General features: G+C 42.4%; 2 protein-coding genes across 5 annotated transcripts in view; one reads left to right on the plus strand and one right to left on the minus strand.

Moving 5' to 3' along the window:
* Positions 1–659, plus strand: part of SMURF2 (SMAD specific E3 ubiquitin protein ligase 2) — a 119,492-nt gene extending 118,833 nt beyond the window's left edge. The window contains exon 19 of the mRNA XM_047707159.1: positions 83–659. Coding sequence (XP_047563115.1) covers positions 83–182 — 100 coding nt within the window. The 3' untranslated portion in view covers positions 183–659. The remainder of the gene's footprint in view (positions 1–82) is intronic.
* A 7,965-nt stretch (positions 660–8,624) lies between these two features.
* Positions 8,625–18,815, minus strand: part of CEP95 (centrosomal protein 95) — a 41,529-nt gene continuing 31,338 nt past the window's right edge. For all 4 annotated transcript variants that reach the window (XM_047708996.1, XM_047708997.1, XM_047708994.1 and 1 more), the window contains 9 exons: positions 16,517–16,656; positions 15,600–15,686; positions 14,407–14,536; positions 13,423–13,592; positions 13,233–13,307; positions 12,190–12,342; positions 10,215–10,361; positions 9,857–9,928; positions 8,625–8,970 (listed from right to left, as the gene is read on the minus strand). In XM_047708996.1, the coding sequence (XP_047564952.1) occupies positions 8,794–8,970; positions 9,857–9,928; positions 10,215–10,361; positions 12,190–12,342; positions 13,233–13,307; positions 13,423–13,592; positions 14,407–14,536; positions 15,600–15,686; positions 16,517–16,656 (1,151 nt within the window). In that variant the 3' untranslated portion in view covers positions 8,625–8,793. The remainder of the gene's footprint in view (positions 8,971–9,856; positions 9,929–10,214; positions 10,362–12,189; positions 12,343–13,232; positions 13,308–13,422; positions 13,593–14,406; positions 14,537–15,599; positions 15,687–16,516; positions 16,657–18,815) is intronic.

Here is an 18,815-nt window from a genome sequence, read left to right on the forward strand (position 1 = left end):
TTCATATAATACTGTGCTTGCTAGGCTAGGCCGGATGACTTTCTCTCAACGAACTGTGTCCATCTGACTTGCTTCTTTACAGCTTCAATCGAATAGACATTCCGCCCTATGAGAGCTATGAAAAGTTATATGAAAAGCTGCTAACAGCCATCGAAGAAACATGTGGGTTTGCTGTGGAATGACAGACTTCAAGGATTTCCCCAGGACTCTATTTATACCCCGACCGCCAGCCTCCTTTCAGCAAAGTTTCGCAGAATGCGGAAATACAGGAACCCCCCCCCCTTAAAATTTTTTTAGGACACTGTGAGGGGAAAGGACAATTTTGAAATTCCTTTTCAAGGGAAAAAAAAAAAGGTCTTTATGCTTTGCCATGAGGCCACACTCAGCTGCTATTTAAAATTAATATCTTGAACCTAAAGAATGCTGACTTTTCCTACATTTCCAGAGTTAGGCAGTATTCTACACTTAAAGACTACTACTATTTTTATAAAAGGTAATCTATTCAAATCGCTCCACAGATTTCAAGTCTCTCAAACATCAAGACAACTTCAGCAGTCGGTACACACGTCACATTTCATTTTGATTGAATACATGATTTTGAATAGCTCCTGTACTTGCTCTTTGTAAAAAAATAAATAAAATTATTTTGAATTATTCTACCTTTGTAAACAATTGGCTAAAGGAATCATTATCTTTAAAAAAAATTAAGCCATTTACACATTTAATTACATTTTTCTATAGCAAAGCATTATATTTTAAAAGCATTATATGTTCCAACCTAGCTTGAGTGAGTCTTTTGTATATTTTTCAAGTTCTAACTTTCTGGAATACAGCCACATTGTTTTGGTTGTCAGATTCCTAATGCAACCATTTAGTCTAAACTAGCTTATTGGATACAGTAAGATGCATTCAGGGGCTCCTTGTTTTTAAGAAACTTTAAAAAAAAAATCCTAATTTTTTATCTTGAATGAATATGATCAGGTATTTTGGATTTACTTTTCATCTTAAATAGAAATACTGCATTTTTATAGCTCCTCAGATAGTGTAGATGGGATGGGATTTTCATTCTTTTGCTGGGTCAGCTTATCTTTAATATATATACTCTTTCTGTAAACCAAAGTCTCCTATGACAAGTGCACCTAATTTATGTTTTAATTACGGTCTAAGTTTCTATCAAGTAAAACCATCCAGAACCTTTGTTTAGCTGCTCAGGAGCTAAAATTATGACAAAGGAAACATTTTATTCAGCCAGTTTAGAAAATCCTGCTTTTACCTAATAAAATGAAGGTGGGGGTGGGTAGGGGTAGGGCAGGGGGTAGGATTACTGAAGAAATAGTGATTCTGAATCTCTGGTATAAATTACTTTAGAAGTGAAGAATTCATTTTGGAGGTAAGGGCAGCTCAGTTCCCTTGGTGTTGATCAGCATCTGATTCTGGAATATCCAGATTCAGCTTTCAAGGTGTGTGGCATGTTGCATAGTCCAGAAGGCGACCAAAATTCTGGAGTAAGGGATTGAAAAACTCTGAACTCATGGATGGATTTTGAAATTAAACTATCAGAAATCTGCATATATATATAGATATATATAGATATCTATATATCTATCTATATATATATATATATTCCCCCCCCCCTACACTGATGTGAATCAGGAAGGGCAAGTTTGGATGGGCTAGCTCTGTTGAAATTTTGCAGCTTAATTATCAAGTAAATAGGCCCTTGGTGTCCTTTTGTTTGGTGGATTGGTTTTCAGTCTGTGTTCGTGAGCCAAGGGATTCCTCAGAGGTGCCTCAGAAGTAATGGTCTAAGAGAGGAGGGGCAGAGAGGGAGAGGAAAGGCCTAGTCGGTATTTGAGCAGCAGCCTCTAACTGCCGCCCCCACCCCCTTTATCAGAGCAGCTCCCAGTTTCTCTCTTTTGTGTATTGGAATTCCAAGTAAGCCGTCATGGGGTGGGAGGTTGGGGGAGGGGATATAGAAGAAGTGGAAATTTTGCTGTTTAAAAAAAAAAAAAAGTCGAGAACTACTTGTGTACTTTTCTAAATATTTGGATTTATTTCATTCAGCCAAATTGGACTGCTCCTTGCAAGCTGGTCATAGTCCTGCCGTGCAGTGGTAACGTGCTTCTGCTGACCCTTTCCTTCGCAGACCCTTTGTGTTTTCCTGCTGCATTCTTAGTAGTACCTCAGAACATCTTGAAATGTACAGAAGAGGTTTCTAAACTATTCGGAATCAGCTTTCCTGATAGTACCTTACTGGTTGCAGATCCATCTCTTTTATATCATTTAAAGCACTAGTGCAATGTCATCGTGCCCACTCTTAGAATCTTCCAACAAGTAAGGACATGATGAACACTTTAGCGAAGTCCTGACGGCTGCAGTGGTGAATGCTACTGTCCTAACGTACAGTAAAGCAGGCTGACACCATCGCTTTTGAGTGCCTTTTTAACTTTATGATAATGACTTAATAGAGCTTTAAAAGAAATCTACCCTAACAGTCTGTGGTATCACCAACATGATTTAAAAGACATGATTTAGATTTCATTTTCAAAATTATGTTCCCTGATGACTTCCAAACAGGTGCTAAGAAGCAAGCAGAAGCCCGCCGTGTCGATGAGTCTGGGGCTCGCGCCTCATGTGTAATGTGAATATTTATTTCCACGCGCCCCTCCTAGCCGGGTTCTTTCTCGTCCCTCCTTCTAGTCGCGTTATTTCAGACGCGTGAGGTCACGTTGCCACACAGCGCCTCGCCGTCCCGAATGCTTAGTTACGAGCAGTGGTTACTGGTAGCGCTCACATGCAGTACGGAGGTGAGTTCTGTTCCGGAGGGTCTAATCTCTTGGTGTAGAGAGTTTTTAAACAGTGCTGTGTATAGTGTACATTTTGTTTTGCACATAGTTTGTTGCCCTGAATGGGTTTTATTTTTATTTTTTTCAATTGTTAGCATTTACGGTTCAGAGCACAAAAGTTCCTTTAAGTACAATGTAATTGGCTTTATTTCACAACACTAAGTCCGCTTTGAACTTCCAGGCGTCGAACTGGTGGCATTGTTGGGAATCGGAGACAATTGCAGTCCTCTGGGGTTTGCCAGCGCAGCGGCCCCCGCGTCGGTGTTTCAGCGGCAGCGCGGGGCCGGCGGGCGCCGCGTGGGGCCTGGCGGTCTTCTGTTCCGGTGAAGATTGTACCAAATGCTGAGTTGTTTTCTTTCTAGATGTAATTAGTTCACTTCATGTAATATTCTCCTTTCTCTCAAACCGACTTTAAAAACAAAGTTTTATCATTTTCATTGTATTTGTATTTATTACAGAGTGTTTTAGCTTTGATATTCTTTGTATTTTCACTCAGTTGTTACATGAGCTTTATCAATAACATCTGTATAAATGGTTTTTAAAAATTAACTATGTATGTGCCCGTGCCGCAGTTGAGCAATAAAATGAATGCTGTTTGCACTGTCACAGCATCAGAGTTTTTAAAGAATATTGAGTTTATAATGAATTAATTGTTCTGATGAAACGTCACTGCTGGCTGTATTGAGAGTGACGGCAGGTGAGCCACCAGGCGAGAAGTTTACGAAGATTCACGTGCCTGCCTCAGGGGTCGCCTTCATCCCACTGCAGAGCCCCAGAGCGCTCCAGCAGCCCCCTGTCCCCCGGCAGAGGTTGGCGTTGGTTGGCCGCTGGTGGCTGCTGGGAGGCCTGTGGGGAGGGATGGCGGGGGGCTGCTCCGGGCTCCCTGAGGGGCTCCCCGGGGGCGGCGTGCTGGCCCAGACGGTGTCCATCGGGGCTCCGGTGGCCCGAGCAGTGGGGGGCCGCCTCTGCTACCTTGCTGTCGAGCCGTAAAATCCTCAAAAGGAGAAACCTGTTAGATTTTTCCAAGAAACCAAGACTTCAGGGACCATGATTCACAGCTCTATAAGTGATGGTGGACGAAAGTGCAGCTCAATACTGTAGAAAGGGGACTGGCTGCGATGTTTCTTCATCCAGAGCACAGCCTGTATCAGTCTGTCCTGTGGCACAGGCCGCGCAGAATGTCGGGGACTGCAGGGAGGAGGTAGCAGCGGAATAAAACCCAGGAAATGTTTTTTATAGCCTTTTGAAATATTTTTTGCCTGGTCTCACGCTGCCGTGTTTACTGGTTATTACCTGAAATTTGTAGTGTTAGTACATTATAGATTTTAGTATTTTTATAATCTATGAATTACCCGAAGTTTTGATTTGATATGTTGTTTTTCTGCTGTGTGGCTGCCTGAAAGGTCTGGCTCTTTGTTCTAATGTAGATTAATTTGGTACCCGCTGTGCTCATTTGTACCGTGTGTCCCAGACGCTTACAGTTAGGATAATACAACAGAGCAGGAGACTTGTTAACAGGATGAAGAGAATTATACAGGGAAAAGGCTTACTTTCCTACATTAACACTCTTAGCAAACCAGACAAGCCAGATTTTAATTTTTTAAAGTTTTTTTTTTTTTTTTTTTTTAACAGATTAGAGTGAGAGGCGAGCATGGAAGGGGAGGGGCAGAGGGAGAGGAATAAAGAATCCCGAGCAGACTCCACACTGAGTGTGGAGCCCAATGGGGCCTTGATCTCATGATCCTGAGATCACACAAGAGCTGGATGCTTAACTCACTGTGCCACCGAGATTTTTTTGTTTTTTGGTAATCTGTACACCCAGCATGGGGCTCGAACTTAAAATTCCGAGATTGAGAGTCACATGCTCTTCTGAGCCTGCCAGGTGCCCCAAGGTTAAATTTTGTTTTTTTTTAAGTAATTTATTTTTTAAAGTAATCTTTTTACTCAGTGTGGCGCTTAAACTCAGAACCCAGAAATCAAGTCACATGCTCCACTGACTGAGCCAGTTAGGTGCCCCGACAAGCCAGATTTTAAAGTTCCGTTTTATTAGGTCTTTGCCCTATGACTTTTGTTCGTTCAGCAGATACCTACTGTGGCCCTACTGTGTGTCAGGCTCTGTACTAGGGATGGGGATAGTTGCTAGGGATATGGCTTCTTCCTCGTGCTCGTGTTCATTATACAATGGCTGCATGTCCAAGGTGATGATTTTCTGGTGGTGAGGGAAAGGATCTGAAGCACTCATTCTTGCTGATTAGCCTACTTTTGTGCATATTTGGGCTGTGATTTATCTAGGTTAACAATTGGTCTATGAGTTGTAAACCCCACTTCTGTCTCCCTTGAAGTGTTTGTAAGTGAAGAAAGTGGGGGCCAGCTGCAGCAGTTCATCGGGTGGGTGAGGGACCCTCCAGGATATTTCTCCTTATAATGTTCTTTTAGTACAGGAGAAAGATGGAAACGCGCATCAGACTCAACCCTTCAGACCCCTCCCTTCTCCCAGACATGATGCTGGCATGGCAAGGAGGTGGAGAACCATCGAGACCGAAGGGCAAAGTTTTTTTTTAAAAATTGAGGTATATCTGACATAATCCGTCGCAGTTGTGCAAGTTAATGATCCGCTACGCGTAGATGTTGCAGGCTGACCACCACAGTAAGGTCTAGTGTAACATCCATCACCATATACAGTTAGAAAATTTTTTTCATGTGCTGAGAACTTTTAAGATCTACTCTTATTATTAGCAGCTCTCAGATATGCAGTGCAGTATGAACTGTAGACACCGTGCTGTACATTACAGCCCTGTGACTGCTTTGTAACTGTTTGTACCTTTTGACCCCTTCCACCCATTTCACAACTGCCTATCTTTTCTCTGTGAGCTCCGTTTTTAGATTCCACATGTGAGATAATGGTATTTGTCTTTCTCTGCCCTACTTCTCTTAGCACAACACCCTTACGGTATTTTGTTGTTGTCGTTGAATGGCTGAGTAATACTGCATTGTATATGCTTTCTTATGGACACTGAAGTTTTCTTATCTTGGCTGTTGTAAATAATGCAACGAACATGGGGGCACATGTATCTTTTCCAGTTAGTGTTTTCAGAAGTGGAATTGCCGAGACATATACTAATTCTCATTTAAAAAATTTTTTTTAAGATTTTTTTTTTTTTTAAAGACTTATTTTAGAGAGTGAGCTGGGGAGGGACAGAGGGAGAGAGAGAAAGATCCTCAAGCAGACTCCCCACTGAGCATGGAGTCCCACTTGGTTCTCGGTCCCGGGACCCTGACGTCCTACCTGAGCTGAAACCAAGTCAGACCCTTGACTGAACCACCCAGGTGCCTCGTCTACTTTTAATTTTTTGAAGAACCTCCATATTGTTTTCCAGTGTCATCGCCCCAGCTTACATTCCCACAAACAATGCACAAAGGGTTCCCTTTCATCTACCTCTTCCCAACACCTGTTTTTGATAATAGCCATTTTAACAGGTGTGAGGTGGTTTTGATTCACATTTCCCTGTTGGTTAGTGATGCTGAGCGCTTTTTCATGTACCTGTTGGCCGTTTTGTGTGTCGTCTTTGGAAAAATGACTGTTCACTTCCTCTGCCCATTTAATTGAATAGGTTTTGTGGGGTTTTTTGTTTTGCTATTGAGTTGTACCTTATTTGTTTATTTATGAGGTGGGGAGAGGGACAGAGGGAAGGAGGGAGAGAATCTTAAGCAGGCTCCATGGCCAGCACAGAGCCCGACTTGGGGCTCGATCTCACAACCCTGAGATTATGACCCGAGCTAAAATCAAGAGTCGGCCGCTTACCCAGTTGAGCCACAACGGTGTTCCAAGGTGTATGAATTCTTAATATATCTTGGCTATTAACCCCTCGTTAGTATCTCATTTGCTGAGATTTTATCCCTATTCCCTAGGTTACCTTTTCATTTCATTGATGGTTTCCTTTGTCATGCAGAAGCGTTTAGTTCCGTAGAGTCCCTCCCACTTGTTATTTTTACTTTTAGTATCAAATCCAAAAAAATCATAAGTAAGACCAATGTCAAGGAACTTACCACCTACGTTTTCTTCTAGAAGCTTTGAAGTTTTTAATCCTTGGAAGTTAATTTTTGTGTATAAGATAGTGGTTCAGTATCCTCTTTCACATGTGGCTGTCCTGTTTTCCCAACACCATTTGTTGAAGAGACTCTCCTTTCCCTATTGTATGTTCTTGGCTCACTTGTAATCAACCTTGGATGTGTAGGTTTACTTCTGGGCTCTCTTCTGTTCCGCTGAACTGTGTGCGCTGCTGTGCCGATACCGTACTGTTTTATTACAGCTTTGTCGTACAGCTTGAAATCGGGGAGCATGATGCTTACAGCTCTGTTCTTCAGAGGGCAACGTTTTATTTTACTTTAAAATTATTTTTCTTCCACGTTTTTATTTATATTCTAGTTAACATATAGTGATATAATCGTTTCAGTAGAATTTGGTGATTCCTCACACATAACACCCAGTGCTCATCATATGTAACAAGTGCCCTCCTTAATACCCTCCACCCATTTGTAGCCCATCCCCCAACCCACCTCCCCTCCAGCAACTTTCTATCCTTAAGAGTCTCTTATGGTTTGCCTCCCTCTCTCTTCTCCAGAGGGCAAAGTTTTAAAGGCAGTTTGGGGGGCGCCTGGGTGGCTCAGAGGGTTAAGCCGCTGCCTTCGGCTCAGGTCATGATCTCAGGGTCCTGGGATCGAGCCCCGCATCGGGCTCTCTGCTCAGCGGCCTGCTTCCCTCTCTCTCTGCCTGCCTCTCCGTCTACTTGTGATCTCTCTCTGTCAAATAAATAAATAAAATCTTTAAAAAAAAAATAAAGGCAGTTTGGGTTTAATGTTTTTTTTTTTTTTAAAGATTTTATTTATTTGACAGAGAGATCACACGTAGGCAGAGGCCGGCAGAGAGAGGAGGAAGCAGGCTCTCCACTGAGCAGAGAGCCCGATGCGGGGCTCGATCCCAGGACCTTGAGATCATGACCTGAGCCGAAGGCAGAGGCTTTAACCCACTGAGCCACCCAGGTGCCCAGGTTTATTTAATGTTTTTTTAAGACAAGAATTGGTCATAGCAATCAAATTAGCCGGGTCATGTAGTCTGAACGGCTTGAAATGCGAGACGAAACATGTACATGTGCTCATCACCGTGCTACTGTCTACATGCCCTAATGGGAGCCTCTCTTCTCCCCTCCAGTCCTTCCCTGGTGTCCTGAGCCACTCTCTGGCTTTGATCAGCAAAGCCCCCATATCCTCAGCTACTCTTGGCCTTCACTAAAGCCGAAGTCTCCCTTTCCATGGAAGGTGCCACGCCCTGCTGGGTTGGGGTGTTTCTCCCTCTCACACTCCTTCGGAGCAGAAATAGGGCCAGTGCACTCGTGCACGTCAAGTGCACTGTGCCTCCTTTCCACCCGCAAGCGCTAGTGCTTCCTGAGGCCCGTACCTTCTGGCCTGCCACTCTTTGCCTCTTCTCACGCAGTCCTTGGCCAACAGAAGCCACAGACACGAATTCTCATCCTCCCGCCACCAGATGAAACATCTCTACCCATTTACACAGTATCTTAAAAGATTTAACCCCAGCTCCCACCTCTGATGACAAGCCCACACCTAGCGCTTCTCTGAATTAGAGATTTTTATAGTTTTTACTGAACTACAGCAACAGGCTTCAGGAGCTGGCTGCTCAAGCGAGGCTTGTTACTCTAGTGCAACTCTGACCAGTCAATGTGTGCCTTATCCCCCCTCCTAAGTCATAAATTCAAAGTGGTATACTTGGAGAAAATGATTTTTATTTAAAAAAAATTACATCATAAAAAGTATTGGAGTGAATATATAAGTAAGGCATATAGAAATGAGTCTCCTGGTTTAGACTCTTTACTGGCTCAGTTCTAGCTCTGTCCTAGTCAAGGCTTCCAGAAAGCACTTATAAAATCGGGCCTCAGAGGAAGGGATTCTTACTGTACTGAAAAGAAGCCAGATGAAGCCGAGCTCTGAAGCGCTCAGCTTCTAATTCCCGGAAGAAAGAGTCCTCGTCGTTCTGGGTTATCATGTGCTGCAGTTGCTGAATTTCCTTCTCCATCTTCGATCTCAGCTCCCTCTTCACCTTATACAGTGTCTAAAAGAGAACTCGGGTCATCCTGCTAGTAACAACATTTGTCCAGGCCCCCGTCCATTTTTTTTTTTTTTTTTTTAAAGATTTTATTTGGGGCGCCTGGGTGGCTCAGTGGGTTAAGCCGCTGCCTTCGGCTCAGGTCATGATCCCAGAGTCCTGGGATCGAGTCCCGCGTCGGGCTCGCTGCTCATCGGGGAGCCCGCTTCCCCCTCTCTCTCTGCCTACGTGTGATCTCTCTGTCAAATAAATAAAATCTTAAAAAAAAAAAAGATTTATTTATTTGACAGACAGAGATCACACGTAGGCAGAGAGGCAGGCAGTGAGAGAGGAGGAAGCAGGCTCCCCGCTGAGCAGAGAGCCCGATGCGGGGCTCGATCCCAGAACCCTGAGATCATGACCTGAGCTGAAGGCAGAGGCTTAACCCACTGAGCCACCCAGGCACCTCCCCCGTCCATTTTTTTTTTTTTAAAGATTTTATTTATTTATTTATCAGAGAGAGAGAGAGGAAGAGAGAGCAGCACAGGCATACAGAGTGGCCGGCAGAGGGAGAAGCGGGCTCCCTGCCGAGCAAGGAGCCCGATGTGGGACTTGATCCCAGGACTCTGGGATCATGACCTGAGCCGAAGGCAGCTGCTTAACCAACTGAGCCACCCAGGCGTCCCTCCCCCGTCCATTTTTATTCCCCCTTTACCTTCCAGCTCCTCAAGCTTCTGCAATTTTAATAACTTAGCAGTCCTTCTTACAGAGACTGAACAGGTAAAGTTAACACACGATAAATCCTACTTACAGGATTAACCAAAGAATAAATGTTTGGGATCACAGATGTAACACAGTTGTTTTCTAGTTCTTAAAAATGTAAATCAATGATTTCTATCCTGTTAATTATTACCTGGGCCTGGGATTTCTCTCTGGCTTTGAGTTCCTGACGTTCTTGGGATATGGCTTCTGCCAGCAATGAAAACTGTGGGTAGAGAGGAAAAAAACCCGAATGTTTATCCTGTAGCCCAAATTTAACAATTGTGATATATAATGTTCAGACTTAAAATCTTTATTTTAAAAGAAATAGGGTAATAGAGAGAGTCTGTACTGTGGCCAAGTACTAGCTTATCATGAATGGTCAGTCTGACCAGTGTAGTGACAGGCTGAGTTACTCTGCGGAGGTTTTTCATAAAATAGAGTAAGCTGATTTTTGACACAAGGTGGTCAACGAAGCACATGAGAATGTGAACCAGCAACTGTGAGCTCACCTGGTCTTTATAGTAGTTCTCCATCGAGTCTAGTTCATTCTGGTGCTGTATCTTTTGTTCAGCTCGTTTTTCTCTGGCATAGTTTCTTAGGTCTCGTAATCTTTGCTTTTGAATTTGTAAACCTTCTTCAAACAATTTCTTAAATATCTGTCGTTTAGTTAGAAAAATAAAGTTATGCCGAACTTTCATAGAGGAATTAGAAGCATTTTTTTTTTTTTTAAAGATTTTATTTATTTATTTGACAGAGAGATCACAAGCAGGCAGAGAGGCAGGCAGAGAGAGAGGAGGAAGCAGGCTCCCCGCTGAGCAGAGAGCCCGATGCGGGGCTCGATCCCAGGACCCTGAGATCATGACCTGAGCCGAAGGCAGAGGCTTTAACCCACTGAGCCACCCAGGCGCCCCTCAACAGATTTTTATATATTCAGAATTTTGCAACCATCACCATCACTTCAGAAAGAAGCCCTATACCCATCAGCAGTCACTCACCCACCCCCTGCAACCACTAAAATACTTTCTAGATCTCTAAATTTGCCTAATCTGGATTATTTCTTAAAATCACAAAATATGTGGCCTTTTGTATCTGGCTTCTTTCACTTGCCATGTTTTCAAGGTTCATTCGTTTTTACTGCCACATAATACCTTGATATGGGACTATCACATTTTGTTTATCCATCAGTTGATGAGCCTTTGAGGTTTTTTTCCTCTTTTTGCGTTTTATAAATAAAGCTGCTGTAGGCTACTGTACACAGGTTATTTGTGTGGCTGTATGCCTCGCAGTGAAATTACAGAGTCACGGGGTAGCCAGGCTAATGTTCTGACGAACTTGCAGACTGCGATCGAAAGTGGCTGCGCCACTCTGCCAGCCTTGCACGAGGGCTGGAACTTCTCCGTATCCTTGCCAACACCTTTTTTTTTTTTTTAACCATTTTAGCGAGTTGTTTCCCATTGTGGTTTTTATTTGTACTTCCTTAATGACCAGTGGTGTTTAGCATCCTTTCCTGTATCCCCAAAATTCAATTCTCAAGCAGCCACATATACAGTGAAAGAACCTGAGCCAGAGAAGAAACAAATGGTGCATTTACACATGTGCACAACCGAGGTGAGGTGATTATCCTTGAACAGGGCTGGAGGAAAACAAATTACTCACAGAAGGTAGATATGCCCACTGTCCTTACAGCCACGCTGTCATTAGTCAGCGGTGTTACCTTAGTCAAGTTATATAACCTCTCAAAGCCTCAGTATCCTCTAGAAATGAGGATGACAGTAGTATGCCCGTTAACTGTAATTACCTTAATGTTTTACTCTAGAGATGTAATTTACTGCCAGTTTGGAATCCCAAAAGATTAAGCATTTCAGCCTGATTAGGGTGGGAGAACAAATACTGTGGGGAAATACTTCACAGAGCATTCGTCCTACACTCCTTTCCCGGTTTTATGTGGAATCCAGGTCATCTAGACACACTTTAAATCCCTGTCCCTTCTAACACATTCTCAAACCCCTAGAAGCAGTTGCACTGGAGGACACATATAGGAGGTTAGAGGGAATGAGGGCACCAGAAACTGGGAGCAGACTGGGATGTACCATGCGGGTAACAAAATGAGGCATGGACAAGTTGAAACTCTCGCAGCTGGCACTTTAGGACTTACATTTGGGTTATGGATGCAAATTGGGACAGGAGTCACAAAGAAGGTAGTCCTGAAAACTAACAGATAAAATTCACCCTTTTGACAGGGTTACATAAAAAGCTGTATTTACGGGGCACCTGGGTGGCTGTTGGTTAAGCATCTGACCTCTGCTTTCTGGCTCAGGTCATGATCTCGGGGTCATGAGATGGAGCCCCACATCGGGCTCGGAGCTCAATGGGGAGTCTGCTTGAGATTCTCTCTCCCTCTGCCCCTCCCCCTCGCTCACTCCCTCACCCTCTCTAAAATAGATCAATCGATCTTCAAAACAAAAAACAAAAACTTGTATTTACCATTTCTTCCCGGGTCCTCATTCGCATCATTTTTGCACGCAACTGAACTCTATAATCATCGTAGTATTTTCGGGCACGGACGATCTGCTGCCGATTTTCTGTTATCTTTGACTGTGTCAACTTCTGCCTATGAATGCGGTCCTTGAAGTCTTGCTGGGAAAGGGAAAGTGAAAAAGAGGTAGTAAGGACAAGAGGAAGACAGACTCTGGCATTCTTAGCTGCCCCACTCCCCATCACAAAGTCTTCGAGGAGTGAGCCAAGCCTGCGGGGCCAGTGGCCTAATACATGGGCAGAGACTCTGACAAAATGTCAACCCCCAGAAGCCTTCCAGCTGTTGGTAGGGTCATCACCAGTCTAGAAGGCTGCCCCAATGAGCCATTACTGCTGTATGCAATCTTAGTGGAATTGCACATCTCATCTCCCGTGTCCCCTAGGGGGTCGCCTAAAGCCACACCCAGATGCAAGCTTAAAAGGAGTAGAAAAAAGCCATTCCCCTTCTTCGTCTGAAATTGTTTAGTAGTATACTTCTCACTGCTTATCTCAACCAAGAATTTTAAAATCCCTTCTTCCGACATACTGTCTTTGACCTCTGTCCTCTCCATCATACTCAACAGAAGATGATGTGCTCTGTAGAATTCTCAATCCAAAGCAGAAGGGAGGGTGTTAAACTAGCTCAGTTCTCTACTTTCGAGCTTAGATCAAAGAGGACAAACGACACTAGCTTACAACCACCTGGTACCTTGAAGTTGCTGTGGAGGCAGAGACTTAAGATCTCAACCTTGCCCCTTGCTGAGAAAGTGGGACCAAATATGTTAGCATTCTCAGAGAAAACATGTCCATTATGTTACTATAAAAACCAAAGGAAACTGTATAAAGTACTTAGCACCTTTGCCCCTCATCAGTTTTGGTTACAGCCTCAGATGCTTCCACAGGCAAGTGTTAAAGACAGACGTCTGTGGATCTGTTACCCAGCTGTATAAACACAAGTAATTAATGTAACTTACAAACTCAAAACTGTAATACTCAACCTGCTCTTAACATACCAGTCTCCTGTTATGTTCATATTCTTTCTTGACAAGTGCAGTAAGGAGGTCATGCCTTTTTAAGGCTTCTTCTATCTTTAAGAGGGACAGAAAGGAAGAAGGTTAATACTGCTATTCACTAAATTCTGAAGGATAAGCTCTTCCCCTTTCTGGTTTATATTCCTAAGCTTGTAATTGACAGTTAACTTACTTCATCCTGGAGTTTTTTCTTTGATCGATTTTCTCTATATGCATCTTTTTTGAGCTGTTCAACCTGTGTAATTTGCTGTTTCCACATTTTGCTTAGTGTTTGGCCAGAAACATAGAGAAATGGAAACTGCTCCAGCATGAGGGGCAGGAGACTGTGTTCATTTACTTTCACTGTAAGGTAAAACAAAACAAGCACAAAACCCTTTAATCTGAGAGACTTGCTGATAGCTTTTAATAAGCACTCTCATTCTACCTTCCTGGTAGAGCAAAGCTTTATAAGTGATGCAGTTCTGATCCTGGAGACTAAATGTAAACATATGTCATTAACTTCCGCACTCCTTTGATCCGAGTATACCAACTACCGGTAAGGATGAGAATCAGCTCAACATTCTGACTGATGACATGTTGTTCTGGTGAAGTCCATCCTAACTGCTCAGCTGACTCAGCGACTGGGGTGGACGCTGTGTGTGTGGCCGAACACTCCTCAGCCCTACTGGGAGGCAAAGTCTCTGTCTGGTGGGATGTCGTTAGAAGGCCAGCAGCGTTTGAAATGCAACCCTGGCATTTCACATGACCTCGTTTTCCTTGTAACAGGACTCGAACACTCACTAGCACCAGCTGTCAATATAACAGGGCTGGACGGGACATCTGCTTGCTTTGGAGCAACGCTTGGGTTCTACTAACTTCCCAGAAACGAAGAAGCAACTAGTGTGAGTGAGCAGAGTGAAGCTGCAGCTGGAGCAGCGGGTAGTCCTGTGCCCATTTGTGCCTCCGGTTCCAATATATGGGCCTCCAAAGGTTATTAAGAGTTTTAAATAAATGCCTTATTTACAACTTTTATCTTTCTAGCATATGGCAGTGATAAAAGAGGAACTTTCTCCAGCTAACGGGTGGATGTTAAGTTTTCAGTGCTGTGTCCTTGGAATGTAGCACACACTTTCAAAGAATGCCAGTTTTCCATAAAGTACAATTTTGTGGTTCTTACTTGGAACTGCTTTATTTGGCTTTGGCAAGCCACCTCTTGGACTTGGAGTTGTGGCTTTTCTAGAGTAAGTCTTCCAGGGCTGACTACGTTTTGGAGTTCCTTTATGAGCAGCTTCTCTGTATGTTTTTTCCTTAGGAGCAGACATAAAACAGAATACAAATAAAAGTCTAATAACTCTCTCATACATTATCTTAAATAGTACACATGGAAAGAAAAAAATAGCTAACTAATCCCCAACCAAACACCTTACTTCCAATTTCTAAAATCTGGTTAGTGTTTATCTGAGTTAAAAGCATCTTTTGGCTTCTGGCACCCTTTGGAATGTTAAAAAGCACTGAATCCTTTTTGAGTTTCAGTGTCACTGTAGTCCCACACCCTAAATACAACCACTAATAATGTTTTGATGTACTGGCTTCTTTGGCAACTTTTTCCATGTAAACTAAAAAGGTTCTTAAATAATGTTTATTATAACCATACTGTATTTTATATCCTGTTTTGTTCATGAACATTCCAGCACAAGCATTTTTCCTGTTTTCACTTAGTTTCTGTAACCATCCTTTTGAAAAGGCGATGGACATGTCTGCTTTGTGCTTCTTCCACCCAGGCACAGAGTAAGTGGGATCTCCTCACTCCCCTTTCACCTGTCAGCCCCAACTATCTTTTAAAGATTTTTATTTATTTGTCAGAGAGAGAGAGAGAGAGAGAGCGAGCGTGCACACGCACAGGTAGGAAGAGTGGCAGGCAGAGGTGGAGAAGCAGGCTCCCTGCAGAGCAAGGAGCCCGATGCGGGACTTGATCCCAGGACCCTATGCTCATGATCTGAGCCGAAGGCAGCGTCTTAACCAACTGAGCCACCCAGGTGTCCCCCAACTATCTTTTAAACCCTTGATGAACAGAACCTCTTAAAAACTGATGGGCGTTTTGGGCAGGAAGGAAAAGTGTTTGGTATCTTTTGGTATCAAGCATCTGCTTCAGCTTGAGTCATGATCCCAGGGTTCTGAGATCAAGTCCCACATGGGGCTCCTTGCTAGGCGAGGAGTCTGCTTTTCCCTCTCCCTCTGCCACTCCCCCTGCTTGCGTGTGCTCTCTCTGACAAATAAAATCTTTTTAAAAAGTTTTTCTTCAAATAAAAAAAATTTAAAAAGATCTCTGTACTTCCACTGATCTGATCAATAGTAGAGACTTTTACCCACTGTTTCCTCCTCATTTATTCCTAGAGATCCAATATTCTCTTGAACTTTATTTCTTCTTAGTTCCCTTTCAAATGCTTCAGTTAGTGCCTAGAGCAGAGAAAGCCATATGACATTACAGTTAATAAAAGCATATAAAAATGAAAATATAGGGGAAAAAATTAACCTAAGATTCTGTCATTCCTTTTTTTTTTTTTAAAGTTCCTTTTGGGTCCCTGTTACACTAAATATATTTAATATTATATTATAAACATTATAAACATATTTAACAGACATGTAATTGGGACATAACCCCAAAATGGGACACAACCCATTTTTTGTTCTCCGGTTTTATTACTTTCATAGTCCCTTGAATGGAAGTTACATGTTATTATAAGACATTTGAATTAATTTCAGTTTTTCACTATTTCACGATCATAAAACATACTATAGCAAACAATGTACATGTTCTAAATTAATCTGCATTTCAAAATCCCTATTCCACAGCAGAAAGCCTTCCTTGGTAATCATACATTCTCCATATTGAATCTTAACCACCTCCTCTCATTCCTGTCTTGGCACTTTAATCCTACCTGAAACTCAACTAGCCTATCACTTTTAATCCACCTCCAATTCTCATCCTTTCTGAAGCACTCTCTGAAAATATCAACCCACAATGATCTACTCTTTTTGAATCCGCTGAGTACTGGGTTATATCTGACAAGGTTAGTTTTCTTAGAGTATCACAAGTATAAATTTTATGTTCCATAAAGGTGGGAGGGGGGACATAAAAGCTATGTCACATAATCTCCTACCATCCACTCAGTTCGAGAATATTAAATGCACCTGAAGCCTTTAATCAGCAGGACATTCACTGTAGTATTTGGTTGAAGGTAAATGGTATTGCCTGCTTTCCAATCATAGTCAAAGATGGGATGTACCTTTGCTTGGAATTGGCGAATATCTGTTTCTTTTGGCTTTCGCTGACGTTTTCTCTCTATATGGAACAGTGTATTTTTGTTAACTGGAGATGGAGAGAGCGAATGAGATCTGTAGGGTGGCTTTCTATGCGTGGAAAGTCCTAAAACATGGAAGAGACATGTACCATTAGTTCCTATAGAGCCAGAAATGTTAAGTTGGAAATCAAATAGTAAAATTAACAAATCCAAAAAGAATGACTGTGAATGTGCTAAATGTACTCTTTCCTGTAACTAATTTGTATTTTTTTAAAAAAAATTTTGAGAAGAGGGGCGCCTGAGTGGTTCATTGGGTTAATAAGCCTCTGCCTTTGGCTCAGGTCATGATCTCAGGGTCCTGGAATTGAGCCCCGCATCGGGCTCTCTGCTCAGCAGGGAGTCTGCTTTCCCCCCCCTCTCTCTGCCTGCTCCTCTGCCTACTTGTGATCTCTCTCTCTCTGTGTCAAATAAATACATAAAAAATCTTCAAAAAAATTTTTGAGAGAGCACACGAGTGGGGGTAGGGGCAGAGAGAGAAGTAGACTCCCTGCTGAGCCAGATGTGGGGCTCAATCTCAAGACCCTGGGGTCATGACCTGAGCTGAAGGCAGACACTTAATGACTGAGTCACCCAGGTGCCCCTAACTAATTTGTATTTATTTGTAACGTTTAGTCTGACCAATACACACAACGGTATACAGTCTCAAAAAAGCACTTAGGTGCTTTTCAACTTTGGGTTGAAAATGGAGCAACATTGGAATTAAGTGGAAGGAAGTGGTGCTGGAGAAAGAAAATGTTAAATCATCGAAGCCATATGTCTGCTATCCTTTTACACCTACCTAGGTCCTGAGGAGGTAGGATATAAGTACATCTACATCTTACCCTTATAAAGCAACATGCTTAGAAGAAAAGGTTAACATAATTCAGCATTTTCTAAGTAGTCCCAATTTTTCCTTATGTAGTTAAGTTACCCCTAATTCCATACTGCCTAAGAGATCTAACAAGTCACTTCATAAACAGTTTTATGTTCCACTGTTTTTAGTTGTACTTGGGCATCTGCTAGTTGTGTAGAGGGAGACTCCATGCCTTTTCAGAAAAGTGAGTAATTCTAAGGTTAAGAAAATTAGTTTGATATCTTTATAGATAAACCTTCCCATAGAATTCAAATTTCCCTAAGCTTTTTATTTTTTCACTCTTTTAATTCAAATCTTTCGAATTCATTTCAAATATATTAAGGGGGTGCCTGATTGGTCTGTCAGTGGAGTATGCAACTCTTGATCTTGGGGTCATGAGTTTGAGCCCCATGTTGGGCACTGAGATTACTTTTAAAAAATAATAATAATAAGACTGGGGCATCTACAGGGTTCAGTCCCTTGGACATCCAACTTTTGGTTTTGGCTCAGGTCAGGATCTCAGGGTCCTAAGAGGAAGCCGGTGTCCTGCTCCAGGCTCAGTGGGGAGTCTGCTTAAGATGCTTTCTCCCTCTCCCTCAGCCCTTTTACTGGCTTGCTTACCTCCTCTCTCTCTAAAATAGATAAATCATAAAAAAGTAAGATCTTAAGAAAAACGGACTTGCACAACTGATTTTAAATGATGTTTTTATGACATTCATAATGTATTCTTTTCATTGAAGATCCAATGAAAATAACATTTTGACTTACGGTGAGTTTTTAAGATGGGATACGTTTATGTGTACAGAAGGGACACATGTAGGTTACTAGGTGAGGCTAAGCTAGCAATTACTGGCAAAGTTTAAGGGGAGGAAGAGGAAACAATCAAGAGAAAAAAATACATTTTCGTAGTAAAAAGCAGTTCTACTAGATGTAGAGCCTATGGAAACTTTTTTTTCTTTTTTTTTTTTTTAAGTAACTCTATTCCCTACATGGGGCTCGAACTTACAACCCACAACCCTGAGATCAAGAATCCCGTGCTCTCTACAACCCTGAGATCCAGAGTCCCATGCTCTACAACTAAGCCAGCCAGGTGGCCTAAAATTCTAGAGAAATCTTTGCCCATGTTACAGGCTGTTCATTGTTTCTACTTTTCATAACTACACTTTTGCAACCTATATGTCCTACAATAAAGGAAATGGTGATACATATTTTCATACAAGTGGAACTTAATAAAAATGAATGAACTGACTGGATCTATAAATATCAACACAGATTTTTAGTTTTATTTTATTTTTTTAAAGATTTTATTTATTTATTTGACAGACAGAGATCACAAGCAGGCAGAGAGGCAGGCAGAGAGAGAGCAGGAAGCAGGCTCCATGCTGAGCAGAG

Source organism: Lutra lutra, chromosome 16 (genome assembly GCF_902655055.1).
Source record: "Lutra lutra chromosome 16, mLutLut1.2, whole genome shotgun sequence".
Classification (NCBI taxonomy): domain Eukaryota; kingdom Metazoa; phylum Chordata; class Mammalia; order Carnivora; family Mustelidae; genus Lutra; species Lutra lutra.